This window comes from Setaria italica, chromosome I (genome assembly GCF_000263155.2).
Source record: "Setaria italica strain Yugu1 chromosome I, Setaria_italica_v2.0, whole genome shotgun sequence".
Classification (NCBI taxonomy): Eukaryota; Viridiplantae; Streptophyta; class Magnoliopsida; order Poales; family Poaceae; genus Setaria; species Setaria italica.
In genome coordinates this window covers 32,198,501-32,218,888 of record NC_028450.1, presented here as the reverse complement: position 1 = coordinate 32,218,888, position 20,388 = coordinate 32,198,501, and the positions used below count along the sequence as shown (strand labels likewise).

Below are 20,388 nucleotides of genomic sequence, written 5' to 3'. Positions count from 1 at the left end.
GAGAGGGAGATACTGTAATAAAATAAAGAGTAAAATGCACCAAAAGTCCATTAACTTGTAGGGAGGTGTCACTTAGGTCCATTAACTCTGAAAGTGCAATTTTTATCCATAAACTTGTTAAGTCATTCACCGCAGGTCCATACACCTCCACATGAGCATCTAGCGCCGACATGGCACGGTGACTGGGCATCTTCTCTCTCATCCCTTTCATCTCCCTCTCTCTTCCTCTGGCATCTCATCAAACATGTCGACGACGGTGGTGGCATGGAGCTCTTCATCCGCTTCACTTCCCGCCTCTCCGCTGCATCCATCGTCAGCGCTCCGTCCTCCCTCCAACGCCATCATCTCCTCAGCCGGCACAATGGCGACTCCCTTGCTGATGTCATCGTCGTCGTCCTCCTGGATCGCCAAGAGACACCTCGCCATGGCAGCGTCGCACAGCTAGCTAGCTGGCGCGCGTTGGTACCACTTCTTACCACCATGTGCGTCGGCGGAGAACGCCCTCCACTCGTCGGCCCCACCCGATCGAGACGGCGAGCAAAGCGAGCGGTCGCCGCAGTAGTCGAATGTCTTGAGCAATGATGGTGACGGATGCGGTGAAGGTACGGAGGGGTGGAGGTGAAGCAGATGAAGAGCTCCGTGCCGCCGCTGCCGACATGTTCGATGAAATGCTAGAGGGAGAGGGAGAGAGGGGAAGACGATATGGATGAGAGAGAAGATGCCCAGTTAGCCTGCCATGTCAGATTGTCGGTGCTAGATGCCCATGTAGAGGGGTAGGAACATGCGTCGAACGACTGGTATATGAACCTAAAAATATATTTTTAAAGTTCGTGGACCTAAGTGACACATCCAGTTAATGGATTTCCAGTGCATTTTACCTTAAAATAAAATAAGTTTAAATTTAATCGGAAGGAGTACGTCATTGCTGACTTTCTTTAATTCAGATACGCGTTTTTCTATTCGCGCAGGGTACGAGAAACCTCTTCGCGCAAGCCAGAACCGTGCACCGGCGCGCACGTCGAAGATCAAAATCAAACCAACGCCACGGGGAGCGAAGAAGAACGGAAGTACGGGACGAACCACTGAACCAGCATCCCGAGCTGAGGCGCCGAGCCATCCGGTACCGGCGCGTGCACGCCACCGCCTGCGCGGTGTTGCTCAGGCTCTTGAAGCAACGCGCACTGTGCCAGCTGCTCTGGCACGCGCCCCAGATCATCAACCAATTCAGGCGCGCAGCAGAGGCACAGCGCCCGCAGTCCTCTCCGCTTGCCCCCGCTTCCCCTTCTCTTCCTTCTCGAAGCTCCTTTGAACCGAAACAAACCAAAGGCCCAGACCCAACCAAACCGTTCCTCCCGCCCTCTCACCGTCCCCTTCCCCCTCCCGCCCTTCCTTCCTCGGCAAGCCCTAGGGTTTAGGGCTTTAGGCGCCGCGATGTACGGAGGCGGCGGCGGGCACTACGATGGCGGCGGTGGCGCCGCGAACGCCAACTCCCTCTTCGGCGGCGGGGGCTTCATGCCGTCGCAGTCCACCGCGGCCCCGGAGAGCAGCGGCGGCGGCAGCCTCTCCAAGGTTGGTTCGAACCGGCCTAATCTCCCGTTTGTTTCCATTCGCGTTGGATCTGGCATCCATCCCCTGAAGCCTTCGTGGGTGCTCTCGGTCGGTTCTGGTGGGCAGGGCCGGAACGCGCAGACGCTGCTGCCGCTCACCGTGAAGCAGATCATGGACGCGGCGCAGCCAGCGATGACAAGTCCAATTTCGCCATCAACAGCGTCGAGGTGTCCACGGTACGGATCATGCCTCTCTCTCTCTGGCGGAAGTTCGTTTCTTTTGAGCAGCGATTGGAGTATTTTTTTTTTGTGTGGGTGTGTTGGGGGGGGGGGGGTGCGCAAAGCAACAGTTCTTTTTTTTTTGGGTGCACTGGCTGTGTAAAATTGTACTTTGGATGCTTCCAGTGCCTGGATGGGCGGAATATTTGCTCATTAGTAGATCCATTACGAAAGAAAATTAGCTCCTTGTATTTGACATTGTCCTGCTGAAAACTAGCCCCATTAGGCATAGGTATGGTCGGTTCAAATGAAATGCTTCCTCCTATGCAATTTATTTCCAATATTTATTAACGTCCTTACTATATTGTGTGCTCTTTGTTTTTCTCTTTAAAATCTAGTTCATCTGCTTTTAGACGGTTTTGCATTGAGCGGTTGGTTGGTGAATATCAAAGTTATTTTAACTGTTATATTTGCTCTGAATTGCAGATTAGGCTTGTTGGACGCATGCTTGGTAAGGTTGAGCGGGTCACAGATGTTGCGTTCATTCTTGATGATGGTACCGGCAAGATAGATGTGAATCGCTGGTAGGATGCTTCATACTGTCTTTGATGATCAGCATATTTTGGTATTGTCTCATGAATTGACTGGCATTCCTTTTCTAAGGGAAAATGAGTCTTCTGACACTAAGGAAATGGCTGATGTCAAGTAAGAATTGCTACTTGTGATGTGTCAATAAATTCAGTTTGCTATGCAGCAAAGCTGATAGCTTTGCTTTGGTTTTGTTTTACAAGCGATGGAAACTATGTCATTGTCAATGGTGGCTTGAAAGGTTTTCAAGGAAAGCGTCATGTGGTTGCTTACTCTGTTCGGTGAGCTCTCTATACTAATCTCCCTTGCACAATGACTTGGTGATGCTTACTTCCAATGTCTGCTGTTGGTGGCTTGATGTAGGATATTTGATCTCTTCCATTATGCTACTGTACTAAATCCCATTTTGCTTCAGTTACTGACTTGACACTAAATAAAAACCTGATCCTGTGGCAAATTACAACTTTTGTGGGTGCTAAGTTTGCGTCCAGCCATCTAGGTTATTGACACGTTAATGAATATGTAATGTTGCTTTCTGGGTATCATTATATCAGACTCAAAGTTTGTCATGACATCTGCAAAATCGATAGCTAGATTTCTTGGGATAATTCAGGGTCGCTAATGACCTTGCTTTAAGGAGAGAGGCTAACCTTGCCTGGACAAATATCTTGTGAATTCAGTTAAGCAATTTCAACTTGTAACCTTACTGTTTATGATTCTTTTCAGGCGTGTGACGAACTTCAACGATATAACACATCACTTTCTGCACTGCATTTATGTGCATTTGGAGCTCACCAAGTCAAATGTACTAAGATCCCACATCTTCTGGGAGTTTAATTTCTTACTGACAAACCATTATCTTGTTTTGGTGGAATTTTATGTTTTACAGTGCATTATGTTTTTTCATCGTAGTCGCGGTTGCCGTCCCAAATAAATGCTAGTACTGGAATCCCTGGACATGCTAACCAAGTTCGACTCCCCAATAATCAGGTAGCTTTTCTTAAGTGTGCAATTTTACAAATTTCTGCCAGTTTTGATCTAATATTTCATCAGGCTACAACATTCTCGGCATCAGGAAATACTGCTGGAAATGATGTATCTAGCTTGGTCATGAGTGTTTTTCATGACCCAGCGATCATGTAAGTGAACTATAGCTGATTCTGCCCTGTCGTTTTGTTGCTGTGCTAGTGAGCTTGAGTGTTTTTCATGACTCGGCAATCATGTAAATTAACCATTGACACCCACTATTGTTGCTGGTGTGCTACTGAATGCCTTGGATATTTAATTTAACACGCATGAACACTCACAGATATGGTGCATTTGTTGGAAAAGGCTACACAATCGTGTGATGATCTGCCTGTTCAGTCACATCTTATTCTTTTGATAAAAATGTTAAGGTCGACCTTCACATATGAGCAATGAATAATCAGTAGGGCTGAAAATTAAATTTCCCCTATCAATTTGTGGTTCATTAATGGATTGCATGGAATGCATATTGAGAAAAATTCCCTGGTTCTCGTAGATAGCGGTATATTGTTAGGAAAATTGTGAAGGTTGTTCACTTGCTGAAGAGCACACTGATCAGCTTATTAATTGGAACCCCCCCCCCCCCCTCTATAGATGATATCCTTTAAAAAGCTTGTCTCTATATGGTTATAGGTGCTGCAATCCATTCATGTTATTCTCCTGAAACTAGCATTTGCATTTGTTTTCCTACCACATGACAAAGGGCCTGGTTTGCATACTATCCAGCCAAGGTCACATACCAGTCTGAGTGTCTGACCATCAGTGCATAGACTAATTTGGTGTATTAATGAGATACACCACGGTCGCTTCATTTGGCATGTGCTTGTTCTAGAAAGTTCAGTACCTAAGTAGTAAATTAATAGAACGCGCTGTGATTCCATCCATACATCAAATCAATGTTTGGGTGTTATTGCAAGCTAATGTTGAGCTTAGGGGCTGTTTGGCTCCAAGGTGCTAAAGTTTAGCACCCGTCACATCGGATGTTTGGATACTAATTAGGAGTATTAAACATAGGCTAATTACAAAACTAATTGCACAGATGGAGTCTAATTCGCGAGATGAATCTATTAAGCCTAATTAGTCCATGATTTGATAATGTGGTGCTACAGTAACCATTTGCTAATGATGAATTAATTAGGCTTAATAGAGTCGTCTCGCAAATTAGACTCCATCTGTGTAATTAGTTTTGCAATTAGCTAATGTTTAGTCCTCCTAATTAGCATCTGAATATCCAATGTGACACTGCTAAAGTTTAGCACCTGCTATCCAAACACCCCCTTACTTATGCTAGATGGTACTGTGTACATCCAAGAAGCAAAATTTGGAAACGTAGATTTTACTCTGCTTTTATTCAAAGGCACCACATGAAATTGCAGAGTGGTGAAATGAAACAAAGTTCGCATGCATGGTTCATGTTCATGAATACCATAGTCCAAAGAAGACAAAACTCGTAGTATTGTAACAGATACCAGGCCTGCAGAGCTTTGTCCATGGTAAAGACTAAAGAATGCCATACTTAGTAACAATTTGACCTGGAAATAACGAGAAAATCAAAAGGATAAATTTTTTTTCTTCAGGATATTTGAGTTCTCATTTTGGTGGACACTGATTTTGATGAATGCCATCCGAGACTAATTTTGTGTTGCATTTATTTGAATGGGTTTTGCATAAATTTCGTTTTGCAGTAACTTCTGAATGTTTATTCTCCTTGTATTGCTGGTTTCCCAGTAGAAATTTTAAATGCAAGTTAATTACTGTAAGGAAATAATCAGAATATACTGGTTGAGAAATAGACTGATGATCTCATCTGCAGAGACCGGGAGGATGGGATAACTGTGGCATATATCATTGATCGTCTTAAACTACCAGAGGAAGTAATCAAGTACGTATTTTCATCACAATACGTTCAGCTTGGTCTACACTGTTAATATGATGCAAACAAACCATTAAATTGTTTGATGCCTTTTACTTAGGAAACCTGTAACTGTAATACTTTGGTCAAAACACGTCTTGTTCGTATTTGGTATCACGAGTTACGATCTTGCTTCCTTTTCGCAGGGAGGTCATGCAAAAACATATTGACGATGGCAACATTTACAACACGATCGATGATCTCCATTACAGGTCCGCCATGAATGGCTGATCATGTTCCAAGCCTGTGTCAGGCTCCTCCGTGTAGGCGTGGAGCTGTTTCAAGCAAGAAATGTGAGCACTCTGCAGGATTGCCTCGCATATCTTGCATATTCGTAAGGGAACCAACAGCTTAACGGCTAGGTTAAGCTGTGTAGCTGAGTACAGTTCCCTTATTGCAATTATCTATGTAATGGAGTAATGGACACGTGATGTGAGTAGGCTAGGTCTCCCTTCAGGACATCTGTTGTGTTTGCCATTCTAGTAATCCTGTGTAATCACCCATGTTTTGTTTATCTATTCTTAGCGTATCGACGCAGACCTCTCACAAGTTTTACGAGACGATAGGCAACATCGGAACTACAATTCCTGCAAAAGCTTAGCACTCCAAACGAGGCCTAAAATGTGATTATATACAAGCCTATTGTTTTTTTTCCTTTTCAAGAAAAACGTGAAATACACCAAGTCATGAATGAGCTCAAAAGGCGTTGCCGCATAGGGATGTGGAGTACAAGCTCTTAACATTTGAGACTGCACGGACCAGCTGCGATCACTCCACATCAAAACATTTCTTGCTTTTCTGCAAAGCAGTCGCCTGGCAAAACATCTTGCGCCGATAATTACAGGATGAAGCGCGCTACTTGCCGTAGCTCTCCCTGTAATCACGACAATCCGAGGAAGCTGTCCACCTTGGCATTGGTTGCTCTCGACAAAAACTTCATGCAAATCGGGGGCTTCACCTTGGCCAGAGCCAGGATAGACTGCGGCAGTGTCCAGATCCCGTCTCCGCAGATCAGCCCCGACGCGACCGCGGGGCCGAACGCGTCCGCCTTCGCCTTGTTCAGCCGCTCCCACACGAAGAGGATCGCGCAGCCCAGGAACATGTCGATGGCGAAGTAGGACCCGATGTAGAAGGGGATCGCCATCGCCATCGGCAGCGGGATGAACCTCGACACCCTGTTCGGGGTCAGGTCCCTCACCAGGTTGATGGCGATCGCCGCCGCGAAGAAGATGTAGCAGAGGGTGAGGCAGTTCTTCGGCAGCGAGCCGAAGCCGTCGACGCCGAGGATGGCCATGTTGCGGTACACGATGGCGTAGGGCGCCGGGTACTCCGTCCCGCTCTCGCCGATGTCGCCGAACGCCTTGTAGAACAGCCAGAAGATGCAGGGCGCGATGACGCACCCCATCCCGGTTCCGATCACCTGGCTGATGAACATAGACCTCGGCGACGCCAGCGTCAGGTACCCGGTCTTGAAATCCTGCATCAGGTCGGAGGCCGTGGACACGATGCTCATCATGACGCCGCACGCCGCGAGGCCGACGAGCACGCCGCCCTGAGCGAGGCCGGCCCATGCGCCGAACACGAAGATGGCGAGCTTGCCGTAGGTGGAGGCGAGAGACCAGTCGGTGAGGCCACTTCCGTAGGCGTTGCAGAAGGCCAGCACAGGTGCCACGACATAGGCAACCAAAATGTAGTACCACTTGAGCTGCGGGAAGATCTGAGGAAGGGTGCCGATCGATACAGCGGCAACTGCGGCATAGCCTCCATATGCAACTGACTTGGGAATTTGATCTTTCAGGAAAAGCTCAGTGCGACGTTCTTCATCGAAGGATACAGCTTCAGCAGTGGACATGGAACTGCCATGGTCTGAAACGGGAAGCATGCTTTTTGAATTTTGCTGAACCATTGATATGAAGCCCGCGATTGTGCGGATCAGCACCTTAATGAAGTTGTATAAACCATCCCCAAGAATCAAAGCAATGGAAATAAAAACCTGCAGTAGCAAGGAACCAGCAGACATTTCTTGGTCAGGAAACTGATTTCTGTTAAGGCGACACTGAGTGATGTAGCTTTGGCAGAAGAGGACCAGCCATAAGCAGGATGAATGTTTACCCTGTAAGCCTGCAGTCCATGTAGACTTGAGTCTCCAACGTCAGCTGGGTACCAACTCCCCTTCTTCTTGGCAATGAGAGGCCACATTACACCCCAAGAGAGGATACCGCCCAGCAGAACAGACACATTCACAATGTATGGGCAGATCATGCCAACTCCAACATATGTAGGAGAGAAGTCAAAGAAGAACCTGAAAGACAATAAGCCAAGTTCAGCATGAGAGACGAATACCTCAGAATTAACAGTAAGCCAAATGGAAATACTGAACAAGTTTCAGATGCTTGACATAAATAACCATCGTTTTCCCTTTGCCAAGAGACGACACAGATGAATCTGCAAGCTCTCATGGTTTTACCAGATAGATAAAGTATAAGCTATTTCAGATATTGGACACAGTACAGTCACTACTGGTGTTATATCTGTCACAGTTCTAACCTGTTGTTATAAGCTTCAAGACCCAACGTTGGGAAATTTTTGAATCCACAGTCATCCCCTGCTGTGTAGAACCACTGAAAAAAGCCCCAGAAAAAGCTAAAGACGAAGTACTTGCCCAGTGTCTTTACTTGCTTCCTGAAATGTATCATTATCATTGTAAGTGGAATTGTTCAACATGAACCAGGTGGTGAGAACTATTTTTTCGCAAGCTGAAAGTTGCCAAAAGCAGAACTGTATATATATATATACTTTGCAAGCTTGGCGCCCTCAGGTGTGTGAAAACCATTGATGAGATATGCAGTGGCTGTGCCGCTTGGATAGGTCAGCTTGTAGTCAACAATCATAATCTGAAACAATAGTTCAGCTGATGAAAATGAAGCTTCCTTGCATACAGTACTTAGAATGTAGTGGAGAAAAAAGTCAAAGTCATACTTTTCTTAGGGGCACAAGTGCCAATAGCCCAATGAAACTGACAAGGAATAAGAACCCTATCATCCAGCCAAGGTGTGGGTCCTTTATATTATTAGCATCTTTAGCCTCTGTTGCTTGGTTAGCTATTTTGTCACTCATTCCAAATAGATAACTGCCGAACCCACCTGATCAATTGGAACAAAAGCTATAAGCCAGCAGTTTGCATAATATTTTGGTTTTATTGCAAGATACCAGCTGATGCAATTATGAAGTTGGCTGATCAGATAAAATAAATAAAATGATTAGATTTGGACAAATAAGGCACTGAAACAAGCCACTTGTCTCATGCATGAAATGATTTCCTCAGACTGACCACTTCAAACACAGATAATCATTCATCACCCAATTTCCTGGAAGCTTTGTTGCAACCTTGCCGCTTTGCAAGGGGAAAAAATATAGAATTTAAACTTGTTGATAAGAGTAACTTCTCCAGCTAGAGCAACTTATACATGTGGACAGTCTCATTGCAAAATTTCAAATTATTGTGTGCCTGCGAAATCAGTAGCTGCCACATGATAGAACGTACCAATTAACATGGTTCTCAAATAAGCCTGCAGATTATGATAGTTGTTTATGTTCGACCGATGCTTTCACATGCATGTGCCATGTCTGCCAAACAAAAAAGAAAAAGAAAAGCAATGCATGCACCATGCATTTTTTTTAAGGGGAGGAGTCAACCGATGCAGGCTCATCCATTCCAGCTTATCCTGAATACAAATGGCAATTTCTTGGCGAAAGTTGCTCACCTAATTATGGGCGCCAAAAAATAAAAATATAAATATATTGTTGACTCCTCCTACACACTGTTTATTCAGGAAATGAGCCACCCACGAATTTTCGCCAATTTTGTCCTAGTCACTTTAGCACTCAATCAGTCGTGTGACTATCGTATCAAACATGCACTCCTTGAGACCACATAATCACCTTTCAGTCCACCTAACAGTGACAGTGAACTACAAGTCCAATCTGAAGAAGAAGAGATTTCGAGTTTTTCAGTCCTTTAGCAATCGTTCATCTGCGCTGGTTGTCCAGTTCTTTACCAATCGTCCCTCTTTGCCCGAAACTCTACTTTTGAGTCGACATTGAAAACGACTGGTTGGTGTTTTCCTTTGGGGCAAAAGAACAATCGATTCCATGATGTTTGAAGCTCACCAACTACAGCAAAACGCTATGTTCCCCCCGTGACCCTCCCTATCTGCGTCATACTCCCACATCGAAAAGCGCAACGATCTGAAAAGCCACTGATACACACAAACCAAACCAAACATAAAGCGTTTGCTCTGCTGATCGTTCAAACAATTCGAACGACACATCATCGATTCATACGAAGTTGAGCATGGAATCGACGCGACAACCGCTCCTAACAGCAAGATCGCTACAAGTCCTACGAGCAATCCCAATCAAGCAGACAACGGTAGCGACAGCAAATTACGAAGTAGTACTAGCGAAGCTTAATTCGGGAGTGGGGACTGGTTAATTACCGACCGCTGAACGCGATGCCGTAGGCGGAGACGACGCAGGTCTGGATGACGGTGTTCTCCTGGCGCGTGAAGGGCTGGCGGAGGAACCCCATCCGCTCGACTGCGGCGGTCCACATGCGGACGAAGAAGAAGCCGAGCAGCCCCGCGGAGACGTTGAGCGAGGGGATGATCCCCGTGGTGAGGTTGAGCTTCATGACGATGACGCTGAACATGACGGCGAGCAGCGCGGAGACGACGAACGCCCGCAGCGTGAGCTGCTCCCGCCACGACGGCACCGCCTTGTCCGCGAACACCCGCTCCACCGACGCCGCGTCGCCCGCCCCGGCGGTGCCATTGCCGCACATCCCCTCGTCGTCCCCGGCCTCGCCCGCGCCCTTGCCCGCGTGGCGGTGCCGCAGCGCCGGGGACGCGGCCGCCTCCGACACCTCCTCGTCGCCCCCGCCGCCGCCTCCCGCCGCGGTGGTGGTGTGAGGTGCCATTTGGCTGGCGGCTCGCCTGCGCTCGGGTTGGTGTGCGGGTGGCTGCCTTTTGGAGAGGGACGGCCGGGGCTGGAGAGACTTCCGGGAGAATGGAAGAAAAAGGCTGGGGGGATGATGCGCTGTGAAGTGGCTGTATGTACAGACGAACTCGTGCAGTCCTCGATATTTATTGGAGAGCAGCCGGTGCGCTTGCCGTGGGGTTGTGGGCCTTACCGACGAGGCAGATGGTGGCCGTCCGATGGGATCGGACGGCGGCGGAACGAACAGTCCTGCGGGGGGGTGCTGCGGGGGAAGTATGGACGTGGTTTGACTTTGACCGCTCCGTGATGGGCTAATGGGCAACCTGGAGAGGATTAATTAATGGGGGCAACGGAACTGTCCCCTTTGTCTCAGTATTTCTTTTATTTTTCTTCTTAGATCTCGATTGGCTCCAAAACAATAAGGAAAAAAAATCTGGGCTCCCGAGAGCGGACAAACACATCAGGCCGTGGCTGGCAGCGTATTATCACCACTAGCTTTTATGCCTTTATATCCGATGTTTATCTCGTCTGCACTGTCAGTCCATCGCATGAAACCTTCTAGTAGTAGCTAATCTCCTCACTTTTTCCTGGTGGCAATCATTTGCGAACTTGTCGCTGTCCCGTCGAGAGCGAAACGCACTGGGCAAGGGCCGCAAGGCATGGCACCACGGCAAATCTTTTTAGATGCCGAAGCCGAACGGAAACATATCGTCTCGGAGCAATACCTTCACGTCTTTCGACAGCCGGGCAGCCGGCCTGCCAGCGCCTGGAGCGCTGGCAGGGGGCCACGCCACGGGCACCAGTGCACCACACCCATGCCCAGTGCGGTGGACCACAGTTTTTGGAAGGCACAAACCCATGATCAGGACGTTCTTCCGTCCCCTGCCCCAGTTCCGTTATCGAACGCGCTGCTTTCTCCGGCTTGCCTCCGGGAAACGCCGGTGCCACACTTACGCACGTACATCTACGGAACGCGGCGGCGTGCTCTTCGTCGAGGTCGTAGTGTGTGTGTGTGTGTCCGTTACCTTCTTTCCAATTCCCTCTCCTCGGCTCGTGAATAATTCAATTCATCCGGGGACAGATAGCTCCGCATGTGAAAGCGATCAGTCGGCAGCGCGCGCGAGCGCCCCACGGGCACGGGTCGCTACCGCTGCGGCATGCTACGCTACTCTGCTCGTGATCGTTCTCTCACGCGAAAAGGAATGCTATACCCAGCCCCGGTGCTCCGGAGCGAAAGCGAGATCGGGGATTGGATTCGCGTGCCCGCCCGTGCATTATTGATGGCCGCCGCGCGCGCCGGCCCATGCTCCTGGTGTCCTGGCTGGATGAGCTAAGCCTAAGCTTGCTCGATCATCTGTTCCTCGGATCCGAACCTACCACTGCAAATCTGCATCTGATCGCTACGGATTTCGTGCTACAGCGACGGTGCGGGGCGGATATATTCTTGGGGGAAGGTACCCTCTGTTCTAGTTCTAGGTAGGATGACATAAGCGGACGTCGTGTCTGACGAATGGGCGTCGACGGCAATTTTGTTTTGCAGCGTCGCTGTCGTCCTGCTCCGAACAAGGTTAGGCGCGTCCATGTCGTCCTGTTGAAGATTTCGATGGAGTTTCACGTCCATAAAACTAATCAAGCCACGGGCTCATTCCGCCACTAGTAAATTCGTAAAACAGCGCGCCGATGGATCAACAAGGCAGCAGGGCGGAGGAGACCAGACCACATCGCGGAGGAAGAATGTCCCCCGAATCTGCCGAAGCTGCACGCCACGCCACGCCACGCCACGCTCGCTCGCCCAGACCTTCTCGCAGTCGCAGCGGGACCCGATCAACCCACTGTTCGTGTTGCTTTCACTCGTCACGCACGAATGCGAGCAGCCGAAAGCAACCGCGCCAGCAGACGACGAGGGTTCGTGACCTGACCTCGTGTACTCTGCGCCGGGGCGGAGTCAGATTTGGTGCATCGAGACGGTAACGCCGCTGGATTTGAGAGGGACGGGAGTTTTCTGGACAATAGAGAAACGAGGAAAGAAATCAGGGGAGAAGGCCGTGCAAGTTGCTTCGTGATCATGGGTTCTGTTTTTCAAACGCAACTTGCTTGCCGCATTTGCGCGCGCGCGCGCGGGAATGCGAGCTGCTCCATGCGTCGTTCGAAAGGGATCCATGCCGTCTTGGGTCGTAGCCCGCCGCTAGCTTCTCGGTTCGCGCAAGCGGCGAAAGGCTACACCGGGTAGCCGCGTCCTGGTGGGGAGCCGGGAGGAGAGGATCGGATCGGAGCATGCCCGCGCGCCGAGGATAACCGCAGCAATAGCAAAGTTCGTGCGTGATCCTGGTTGTCACGTGGGGGGAAGACGCGATAACAAACATCGGTAAGTACTCCTGCTGTATAACAAGAATTTCAACATACAGCAAGCGCAAAAATTTGTGAAATTCAGTTCAGTACAAAACTCAATTGTGTCCCCATAGGATAAGTTGTAAGTAAAAGATAACATACCGAGGTCATTTGAGTTTTGCTTCGACCACATTCATCTTTACATAGACGTATCGGTATGACGAGCCTTTGATAAGGCAATCACCAATATTATACCAGTGTTCCAAAAATTACTTTTTGTTACATTTTTTTTATCGTAGCAGTAGCATATTAGTGGAGTAATAGTCGGTCAAAGTCTTATCCTATCAAAACAAAATACGTCTTGCAAAGATGAATAGAGAAAGTACAAATTGATTTTTATTTTTAAAAACTAACTACCAAGTGGTTCTAACACAATAAGTTTCCTATGAAGTTCACATGACATGAAAGTTTCCAGCGATCATTGTAGTACATGAATGGTGGAGTAGGCCATTCTCAATGCAAGTGTCACGTGATTTTCATTCTCATTAAATAACATGCCATATAGAAAAAAAAATAATACAAAAACATGGAATTTAAGAGGATATAGAAGAATTGGGTTCATGAGGATGAAACTAGGCGTACACACAGTTACCAAGAGCCATGAAACTAGAATGAAACTCCATTAATAGGACTTGAGTTTCATCTCCACGTATACATCAACTCCCATTGGTCACTTGGAGAAAGATTTAAATGTTATGCTAACATATAAAATCGTAAAATGAAAATTTACATTAACCCTTCTTGAACACGACCATGAAAGGCGAGTCACTTACGGCTAGCCTTGCTCGTCCTTGGAAGCATGCAAGCCCTTTCTCTTAACGGAGGGGTAATTTTTTTTAAGCCAACATTAAAATTGACATTTATAAAAAAAACAAGCCTTCTGTTTAGGAGGCAGTAGTTAATCTAATAGAGGCACATAGGACCATTAATAGCACACAATTGAAACGCAGTAAAAATCTGTTAGAAGACAAACAAACTGTTTTCAATAAGTTCATATTCTCAAAGGTTACATAACTTACCAAAGAGGAGTTGAGAGCATATTTTTAGAACATAAAATACATCTAAAATCATCTCCAACAATCTTCCAATAAATATTGTCCAATAACTAAGTTAATAGGGATATCACAATATCACTTTCATCTTTTTATTGGGAGAGTTACTTTTGCAGTCTCCCAATAATCGCATCCCAATCCAGCTATTGTATTGTATTGGGAGAGTCACAACTCCTTCTTTATCTCGGAAGAGTTGGGTTAAATTATTGGGTTGTCCTAATAATTATTGGGTATTTTCTTATCAACTCTTGCAATGTAGTTGGATTGGGGAGAGGAAGATTGCTGGAGATGGTTTAACCGGAAGCATATAGTTCTGCGGTCTCACTTGTAACTCCTATCGCTCGACAAAGATTGTAAACTATTGCCTATTGCATCGAACAATTCGGCACCATAGTATTCCGTCGTTGTATGCTCGGAACATTTCCAATGAATGCTTGCGATAGGTTAGATTTTTCCATAAAAGAATTAAAAAATATCTACCAGTGAGGGTGGGCTACAGGCCTAGCCCTGAAAGCACGTAAGGTAGAGAGTAGCCCAACTCACAAGATGCAAAAATGAAGCCCACGGTAGGAACATCTCATTGAAGGCCCAGTTATAATATTGTCATCGCCTCGTAGTCCATTTAGCCCACCAAGGAAATCATAAGACAACGTGACAAACCCACCCACGCGCACAATTCCCTCGCCGAAACCCTGTCCAAACCCTTGCGGCGATGGGCAGGAAACCCTCCGCCGCCGCCGCCGCCACCGCGGCAACGGCCGACGACGAATCCCTCGCGGCCACCATGCCCGCCGACCTCCTGGCCGCTGCCGACTGCGGCGGCGTCCACGGTCACGCCCTCTTCTTCGACGCCCTCGTGCAGCTCATTCCTCCGCGCTTCTACCTCCCGTCCGGCGATGAGGACCGCCCCTGGTACCAGGGCCTCTCCAAGGCCGCCAAGGCGGCTATGAAGGCCCAGTCCCGCGCCAACGTCAAGGCGGCTCGCCGCGCGCGCCTCGACCCCTCCGCGCCGCCGGCCTCCACCCTGGACCTCCTCAAGAAGTCCGTTGCCGACCAGGCGGCGGAGGAAGAAGATGGCGACGATGAGGAGGGGAAGTCAGGAGAAGAGGGCGAGGAATCTGGGGATGAGGCAAGCTCCGAGGATGAAGATGGTGATGAGGTAGAGGAGGATGAGGAAGACGGGGATGAGAAGGATGAGATGCCGATTGCGCCGGCGGCAGTGGTGTCCGAGGATCGGTCGGTGACCTACGAGGAGCTGCGGGAGCGGCTTCATCGCCGCATCGCGGAGCTCCGTGGCAACCGGTGCACTAGGCCTGAGTTCTTGAATAAGCCCAAGAAGGAGAAGGGCAAGAAGGCAAAGGGGAAGAATGAGAAGAAGGGAAAGGGCGAAGGCAAGAAGAGAAAGCGTGATGATGGCACAGAGGATGCAGAGGACAAGGATGGGAAAAAGGCCAAGAAGGCGGAGGAGAAGCCAGATATCATGTATGCGAACGTGGTTGTTGACCCAAAGGAAGCAAGGAGGAGGAAGAAGAGGAGGATTAAGAACAAGAAGAAGGAGCTGGAGCAGGCTAAGCGGTTGCAGGAGGCAAAGCAGGATCCTGAGAAGGCGAACAAGATCGCGTGGGATACCGCAAGAAGACGGGCTGCTGGGGAGAAGGTGCATGATGACCCCAAGTTGATTAAGGAGAGCTTGAAGAAGGAGGAAAAGCGGCAGCAGAAACATGCTGCTCAGTGGAAGGAGAGGCAGAAAACTGTGGACAATCAGAGGAAGGAGAAGCAGAAGAAAAGAACAGAGAACATCCGGGAGCGGGCACACCAGAAGAAGATGCGCAAGATTGAGAAGCGTGAGAAAAAGCTTATGCGCCCTGGATTTGAGGGGCGCAAGGATGGTTATGTCAATGAGTAACATCTATGTCCAAGGTTGTCCTGGAAATGGTTTACCATGTTTTCCTTCAAAACTTCATTTGCTGATATGAGCAGTTGGTGCTTGTAATAGGTTACCAATTCATGGCTGCTAAAGTGCCTTAACTATTGCATGAACTTTCAACATTTAGCAGTCCTACAGGAGAGTTTGGAGTACTTATTAATAGCTGTGTTCTCTTTTATCAAGTCACGCCTTGCTAGTTCTTCTAGTTCTTTCTCGCATGTTGATCAACTGGCAATGCTTAATTGTGCTTATGTGGATGCCTGTTTCGTTCTTTGTATCATCATAGTGATGGATAGTAGTGCTTCTGAGATGGTCTTGGGGACCAGGGTGAGTCAGAACTGCAATAGCGAGCTTGCCATCTTAATATTAATGGCCTCTCGTATGCTGTAAACTTTTGTCGAATGCTTTGTTTGTCAACTGTTTATTGATTCAGCACAGTGAGAATCACACATGTACTTTCTTATTTTACATTTTTATTGTATCGCATTACATTTGTAATTTATCTGCCTGAAAATTCAGTGTACTCTATTATGATAATCAAGCTGATCTTGCAAGCTTCTGTTGCTCTGCTTGCTGAAATTTCATCTACTTGTGTCTTTGTCCATTGCTGCTATTATGTGAACATAATGAAGGTTTCATATTATACTGATGAGATATTTAAAAGATGATCTGGATGTAGGTTTTGACTACAATACCAAAACTTTGATCATTCATGATGCCATAGTGAATTAGTAAGCTTTACTCTGAAGCAGTTCATTAATTTTGCAATCCTTGGGAGGCCTATTGATGATATCAATATCCATTTTTTTATGGATCCTTGATTTTGAACTGTTCACTTGATCATTTTTCATGTTTGCTCTTAGCTTCTTCTCTTAAGGTCTCATTATATTATTATACCACTGGTATACTACCATGTGAAGGATAGTGAGTGAAAAAATGATGGATGCACTGCAGCTCCAGGAGGGGGAATCGTACAATTTTCAGAGAAGAGCATGGAGGCATAACTGAAAGAGATGGATGTAAGCGATGGCAGCACTTGTCAAGTTGCACTGCCAAGTGACAACCATACATAGGCCATGAATAGCCAATCGAGAATTAAAACATTCCTCATCTGTATATCAATCCCCATATCATCTTACAATTTCAATTGGCCTCTTCTCATTTATTGTTTGCCTTCAATCTAAATGCAGTTTCTATGACAGTTCTGCTCCAATTTATAAACAACCTCAACACAGCCACCTTCGAAGGTTCTTGATGCTAATGTGAAAGACAATGTTATTTGTCAAGGATTTGTTACTAAATTAAGTAGTGTTTTGTTTTAATGCAGCATATTTTACTACATTTCTATATGCCTTTTAATTTCTTCCAAAGTAATTTCGTATACTTCATTTAGCATATTCTTTATCTTGATTTTTATGCTTGTAGAACTGCAAGATGTGTCTGTAGAGGACACTTCACTAATGGGTGCTGACTACTATGAGGTAAAATATATACATGTGTATGCTGCTGTCAGAGCAATAAGAGAACTCAAACCCTGGTGTTCTTTTTACCCAGACTGAAGCTACCAAGGAACTCCTTGCTGAAAAAGCTGGCATTCCTATTGCTATTGTGAAGAATTCACACATCAGAAGAGCAACCGTTGATAAGAATGCTCGAATTGGAGATATTGTGAAGGTATTCCAAACTGATATTCTTACATTTAATAATCTATTGGTTTCTATTTTTTCTTGGGATATTACATGATATGTACTTAATAAATGATATGTCATTTTTCCATGTCAATTTCTGCATTTATTTTTGAAAAAACATTAATTTAAAATAGAAATACATTTGCATGTTCTTTCACCATTTTGCATGGAAGATAGCTTATATAGTTATGACGTTGTGCACTTGTCTTTGCCTGCAGAAAATTTCATTTGACCTCTTTACCTGTATTTAACTGATGAAATCAAGCTAAAGTTGTGTTCCAAACATAAAGCTGTCAACGAGTCATAAATTAGTTTTTGTTGTAAAATATAAATAAAGAAAATCTGAAAATGCAGATTGCTTGCAGTACGGTTCATGCATGTGCCATTCATGTTCCATCCCAAAACACCTGCCATATCCCGATCCAGTTGTTTCTCTGCTCTGTTATTGCCATTGTTGGACAGACTTGTTGTTGCATTTGATTTTTCTTGTCATGAGCAGAAGAGTCTGATCATCTGAATAGTCCTGAACTTGTGGTTCGTCTATTTAAACCGTAATAGCATTGCATTAGACACATTTTCTTTGGCGGTGATTGTTCTGATTTGTAGATAATCAATGTTGATGTTGTTCCAGAAGCTGCTAGGGAGAGAAATGGGTACCTTATCAAAGGTGGAATAGTCACTGATCAAGGATGCTTTGCTCCCTAGCAGAACAGTTATATGAAGTAAGTTACCCCCCTGTTCCCAAATACACTGCTGTCAATAAAGACTCCACTGCAAAAACTATGATTCCCCTGCAAAAACTATGAAACATAGTAAACCAAATAGGTAGCAAATGCTGCATCTTTGTTGGAAATTTTAAGCTCTACCTGTTCACAAAATCAGTGTCTGCACTGTGTTGCAGGTGGATGTGCAACATGGGCCTGAGGGTCATCGACAGTCATCATCACCCAGTTACATGCTGATCATCTGATCTGTGTGACATCATTCAAGACACTATTTCTTTGTTGTTTTCTCTCGTTTTGTTCTATTGCCCCCCTTAATGTTATAGGATATAATGTTGCAGCGGCAAATGTTCTGCATATGTTGTGGGAATCAAAATTGTATGCCTGGATTTGGGATACCTCTTCGATATTGTGTAATTATCAGTTTAGTTATCATGCTTTTGCTTCTGTTGATCTGAGCCGCTGTCTGATCATGTTCTGATTAACCACTTCCCTTGTCACCGTGTCAATTTCCCAGATGGCACTCCGTAGTCTCACTACAGAATGAAGAAGCCGTCTGAACTGTTAACCAAAAAGAAGAAGAAGCCGTCTGAACTCAGTCAGTGCATCTCCGGTGGGAGGTGCAGTGGAAGAAAATTACATATGTAAGAGCATGTCTGGAATGTAATAATTCCATTCAAATTTAGCAGGAACGGTTTACTTGTGGAAAAGGAAACATTTAAGTTCATTCATACTGGAAATGAGATAAACCCCCGTGTTTCATAGAGGAAAAGCGGTTGTTTTTTCAAGATTATTAGGCATGTTTTATTCTCTTCCTCCAACGAATTGGACTGTAAAATCAATCTATACAAAAGTTGTACACGAGGAGACTACCAATTCTTCTACAATCATTGATCGTCTTTCAGTTCCATACGATCATGGGGCTAACTTTTTTCCTATGTCGTAGCAAGTACCTTTTGGAACTGTAGTTCCATACCCAGTAGTTATTTTCAGAAGTGACTGAAACCGATAAAAAATCTGAAAGCTGTCCCATGCCTGTTCACTGTTTTAATCAGTACATCGTCAGATAGAATCTTTAATCTGAGTCTCCAATCCACTTCAGAATCTGCGATTCTACAATCGAGTGGGTGCTGAAACTCCGAAAGTGTTAGAACCCCTTCGATCCATGCATCTATTACTTCCATGGGGACTTGTACTAATGTTCCAATGCTTACATTACGAGCGCCAAGCGGCATTTAGCACTTCAATCCCCAAAGAAGAGCAGGAGTAGATCAGATGTGTTTTGCACTCTAATATATCAGGCAACCTGTTGAAAACCTGCATTTTTTCAATCCAGCAGTAACTACAGTTTCAGGATCAAGTGCGCTGCTCCAGTGTTTATTGGCATGAACCTAAGGGCCCGCTTGGATCACCAGAGATTATACAATCTGGATAAAAAAAATAACTAGAGGATCCAAATAGGGTGGATTCTAGTGTGGATTATGATTATAAGAATCTAGCCCTCTAAATTCCAATAATCCCACTATCCCCACCCCAACCTAGCTATTTGGGGATTATGGATTGGAAAGGGACAATTGTACCCCTACGACATATCCTTCCCCATCCAAACTAAGGGCATTATAGACAATTCTTTTTCTCAACCAACCCACTATCCAGATTATAATCTTAGGATCCAAACACGTTAGATTATTACTATCTAGAATCCAGATTTTTATAATTTCTCTCAACTATCTGGATTCTTAAAATCCTAATGGGATCCAAACGGGACCTAAGTGCTTCTCACTCAAAGAAAGGAAAAAAACAGGAAGCTACCGAATACCGGCAACCCAAGAACCAGAATCTGCAGCTGTTACAAAACTGTAGTCACTCTACACCAACCCACAGAAAATGGTAGAGGTAGCTCGGCGTTGACGGGGTGGGACATCACTGTTAGCACGTCACATCCTAGCTGTGTCAAAAGTCAAAACCCAGAACCCCTCTCCATCCAGAGAGACCGGCCAGTAGCCAGCGAGTGAGCGCGTCCAAGGCAAGAGCGTGATCTGTTGCTCCTACCTACATCCATCATTCATTCCTCAGTCCTCGCAGCAAAGTTTATGAAAGCCAGCACCGCCTCTGCGAGCTAAACAAGCCCCATGTCTGCTACTTCAGCATGAGCAGCAGGGATCAGCGAATCGTTGACACTGAGCAGGCGACAGTGGCGAACAGCGCTATGGATCGTAGCTTCGAGAGGCTCAGTGGTCAGGCATTGATTATTGTCGAGATACATGACACCATGTTGAGCAAGCAACACGAATTTGCTTGTGGTATCCATAAAGCTGCTC

The 20,388-nt window shown here is 46.1% G+C and overlaps 3 protein-coding genes and 1 long non-coding RNA gene across 4 annotated transcripts; 3 read left to right on the top strand and 1 right to left on the bottom strand.

The window, feature by feature from the left end:
* Window positions 1-1,089: 1,089 nt before the first annotated feature.
* Window positions 1,090-5,810, top strand: LOC101763151 (replication protein A 32 kDa subunit B-like). The gene is given in 11 exon segments (XM_012848434.3): window positions 1,090-1,569; window positions 1,675-1,732; window positions 1,735-1,784; window positions 2,253-2,350; window positions 2,430-2,471; window positions 2,558-2,635; window positions 3,081-3,159; window positions 3,267-3,344; window positions 3,408-3,493; window positions 5,194-5,262; window positions 5,439-5,810. Coding segments are annotated over 11 exon segments (861 nt in total). The 5' UTR covers window positions 1,090-1,431; the 3' UTR covers window positions 5,524-5,810.
* A 74-nt stretch (window positions 5,811-5,884) lies between these two features.
* Window positions 5,885-10,412, bottom strand: LOC101762744 (probable metal-nicotianamine transporter YSL14). The gene is made up of 6 exons (XM_004953138.3): window positions 9,796-10,412; window positions 8,272-8,435; window positions 8,089-8,186; window positions 7,840-7,974; window positions 7,405-7,594; window positions 5,885-7,285 (listed from the first exon to the last, which is right to left on the bottom strand). Exons 1-6 carry the CDS (start codon window positions 10,268-10,270, stop codon window positions 6,173-6,175), a joined length of 2,175 nt encoding a protein of 724 aa, XP_004953195.1. The 5' UTR covers window positions 10,271-10,412; the 3' UTR covers window positions 5,885-6,172.
* A 4,030-nt stretch (window positions 10,413-14,442) lies between these two features.
* LOC101762341 (ribosomal RNA-processing protein 14) lies at window positions 14,443-15,636 on the top strand. The gene has a single exon (XM_004953137.2). It carries the CDS (start codon window positions 14,443-14,445, stop codon window positions 15,634-15,636), a length of 1,194 nt encoding a protein of 397 aa, XP_004953194.1.
* A 1,517-nt stretch (window positions 15,637-17,153) lies between these two features.
* Window positions 17,154-18,855, top strand: LOC106804407. Its single transcript, XR_002676109.1, has 3 exons — window positions 17,154-17,331; window positions 17,977-18,067; window positions 18,247-18,855. It is a non-coding gene; the product is annotated as an uncharacterized LOC106804407 (long non-coding RNA).
* The last annotated feature ends 1,533 nt before the right edge of the window (window positions 18,856-20,388 follow it).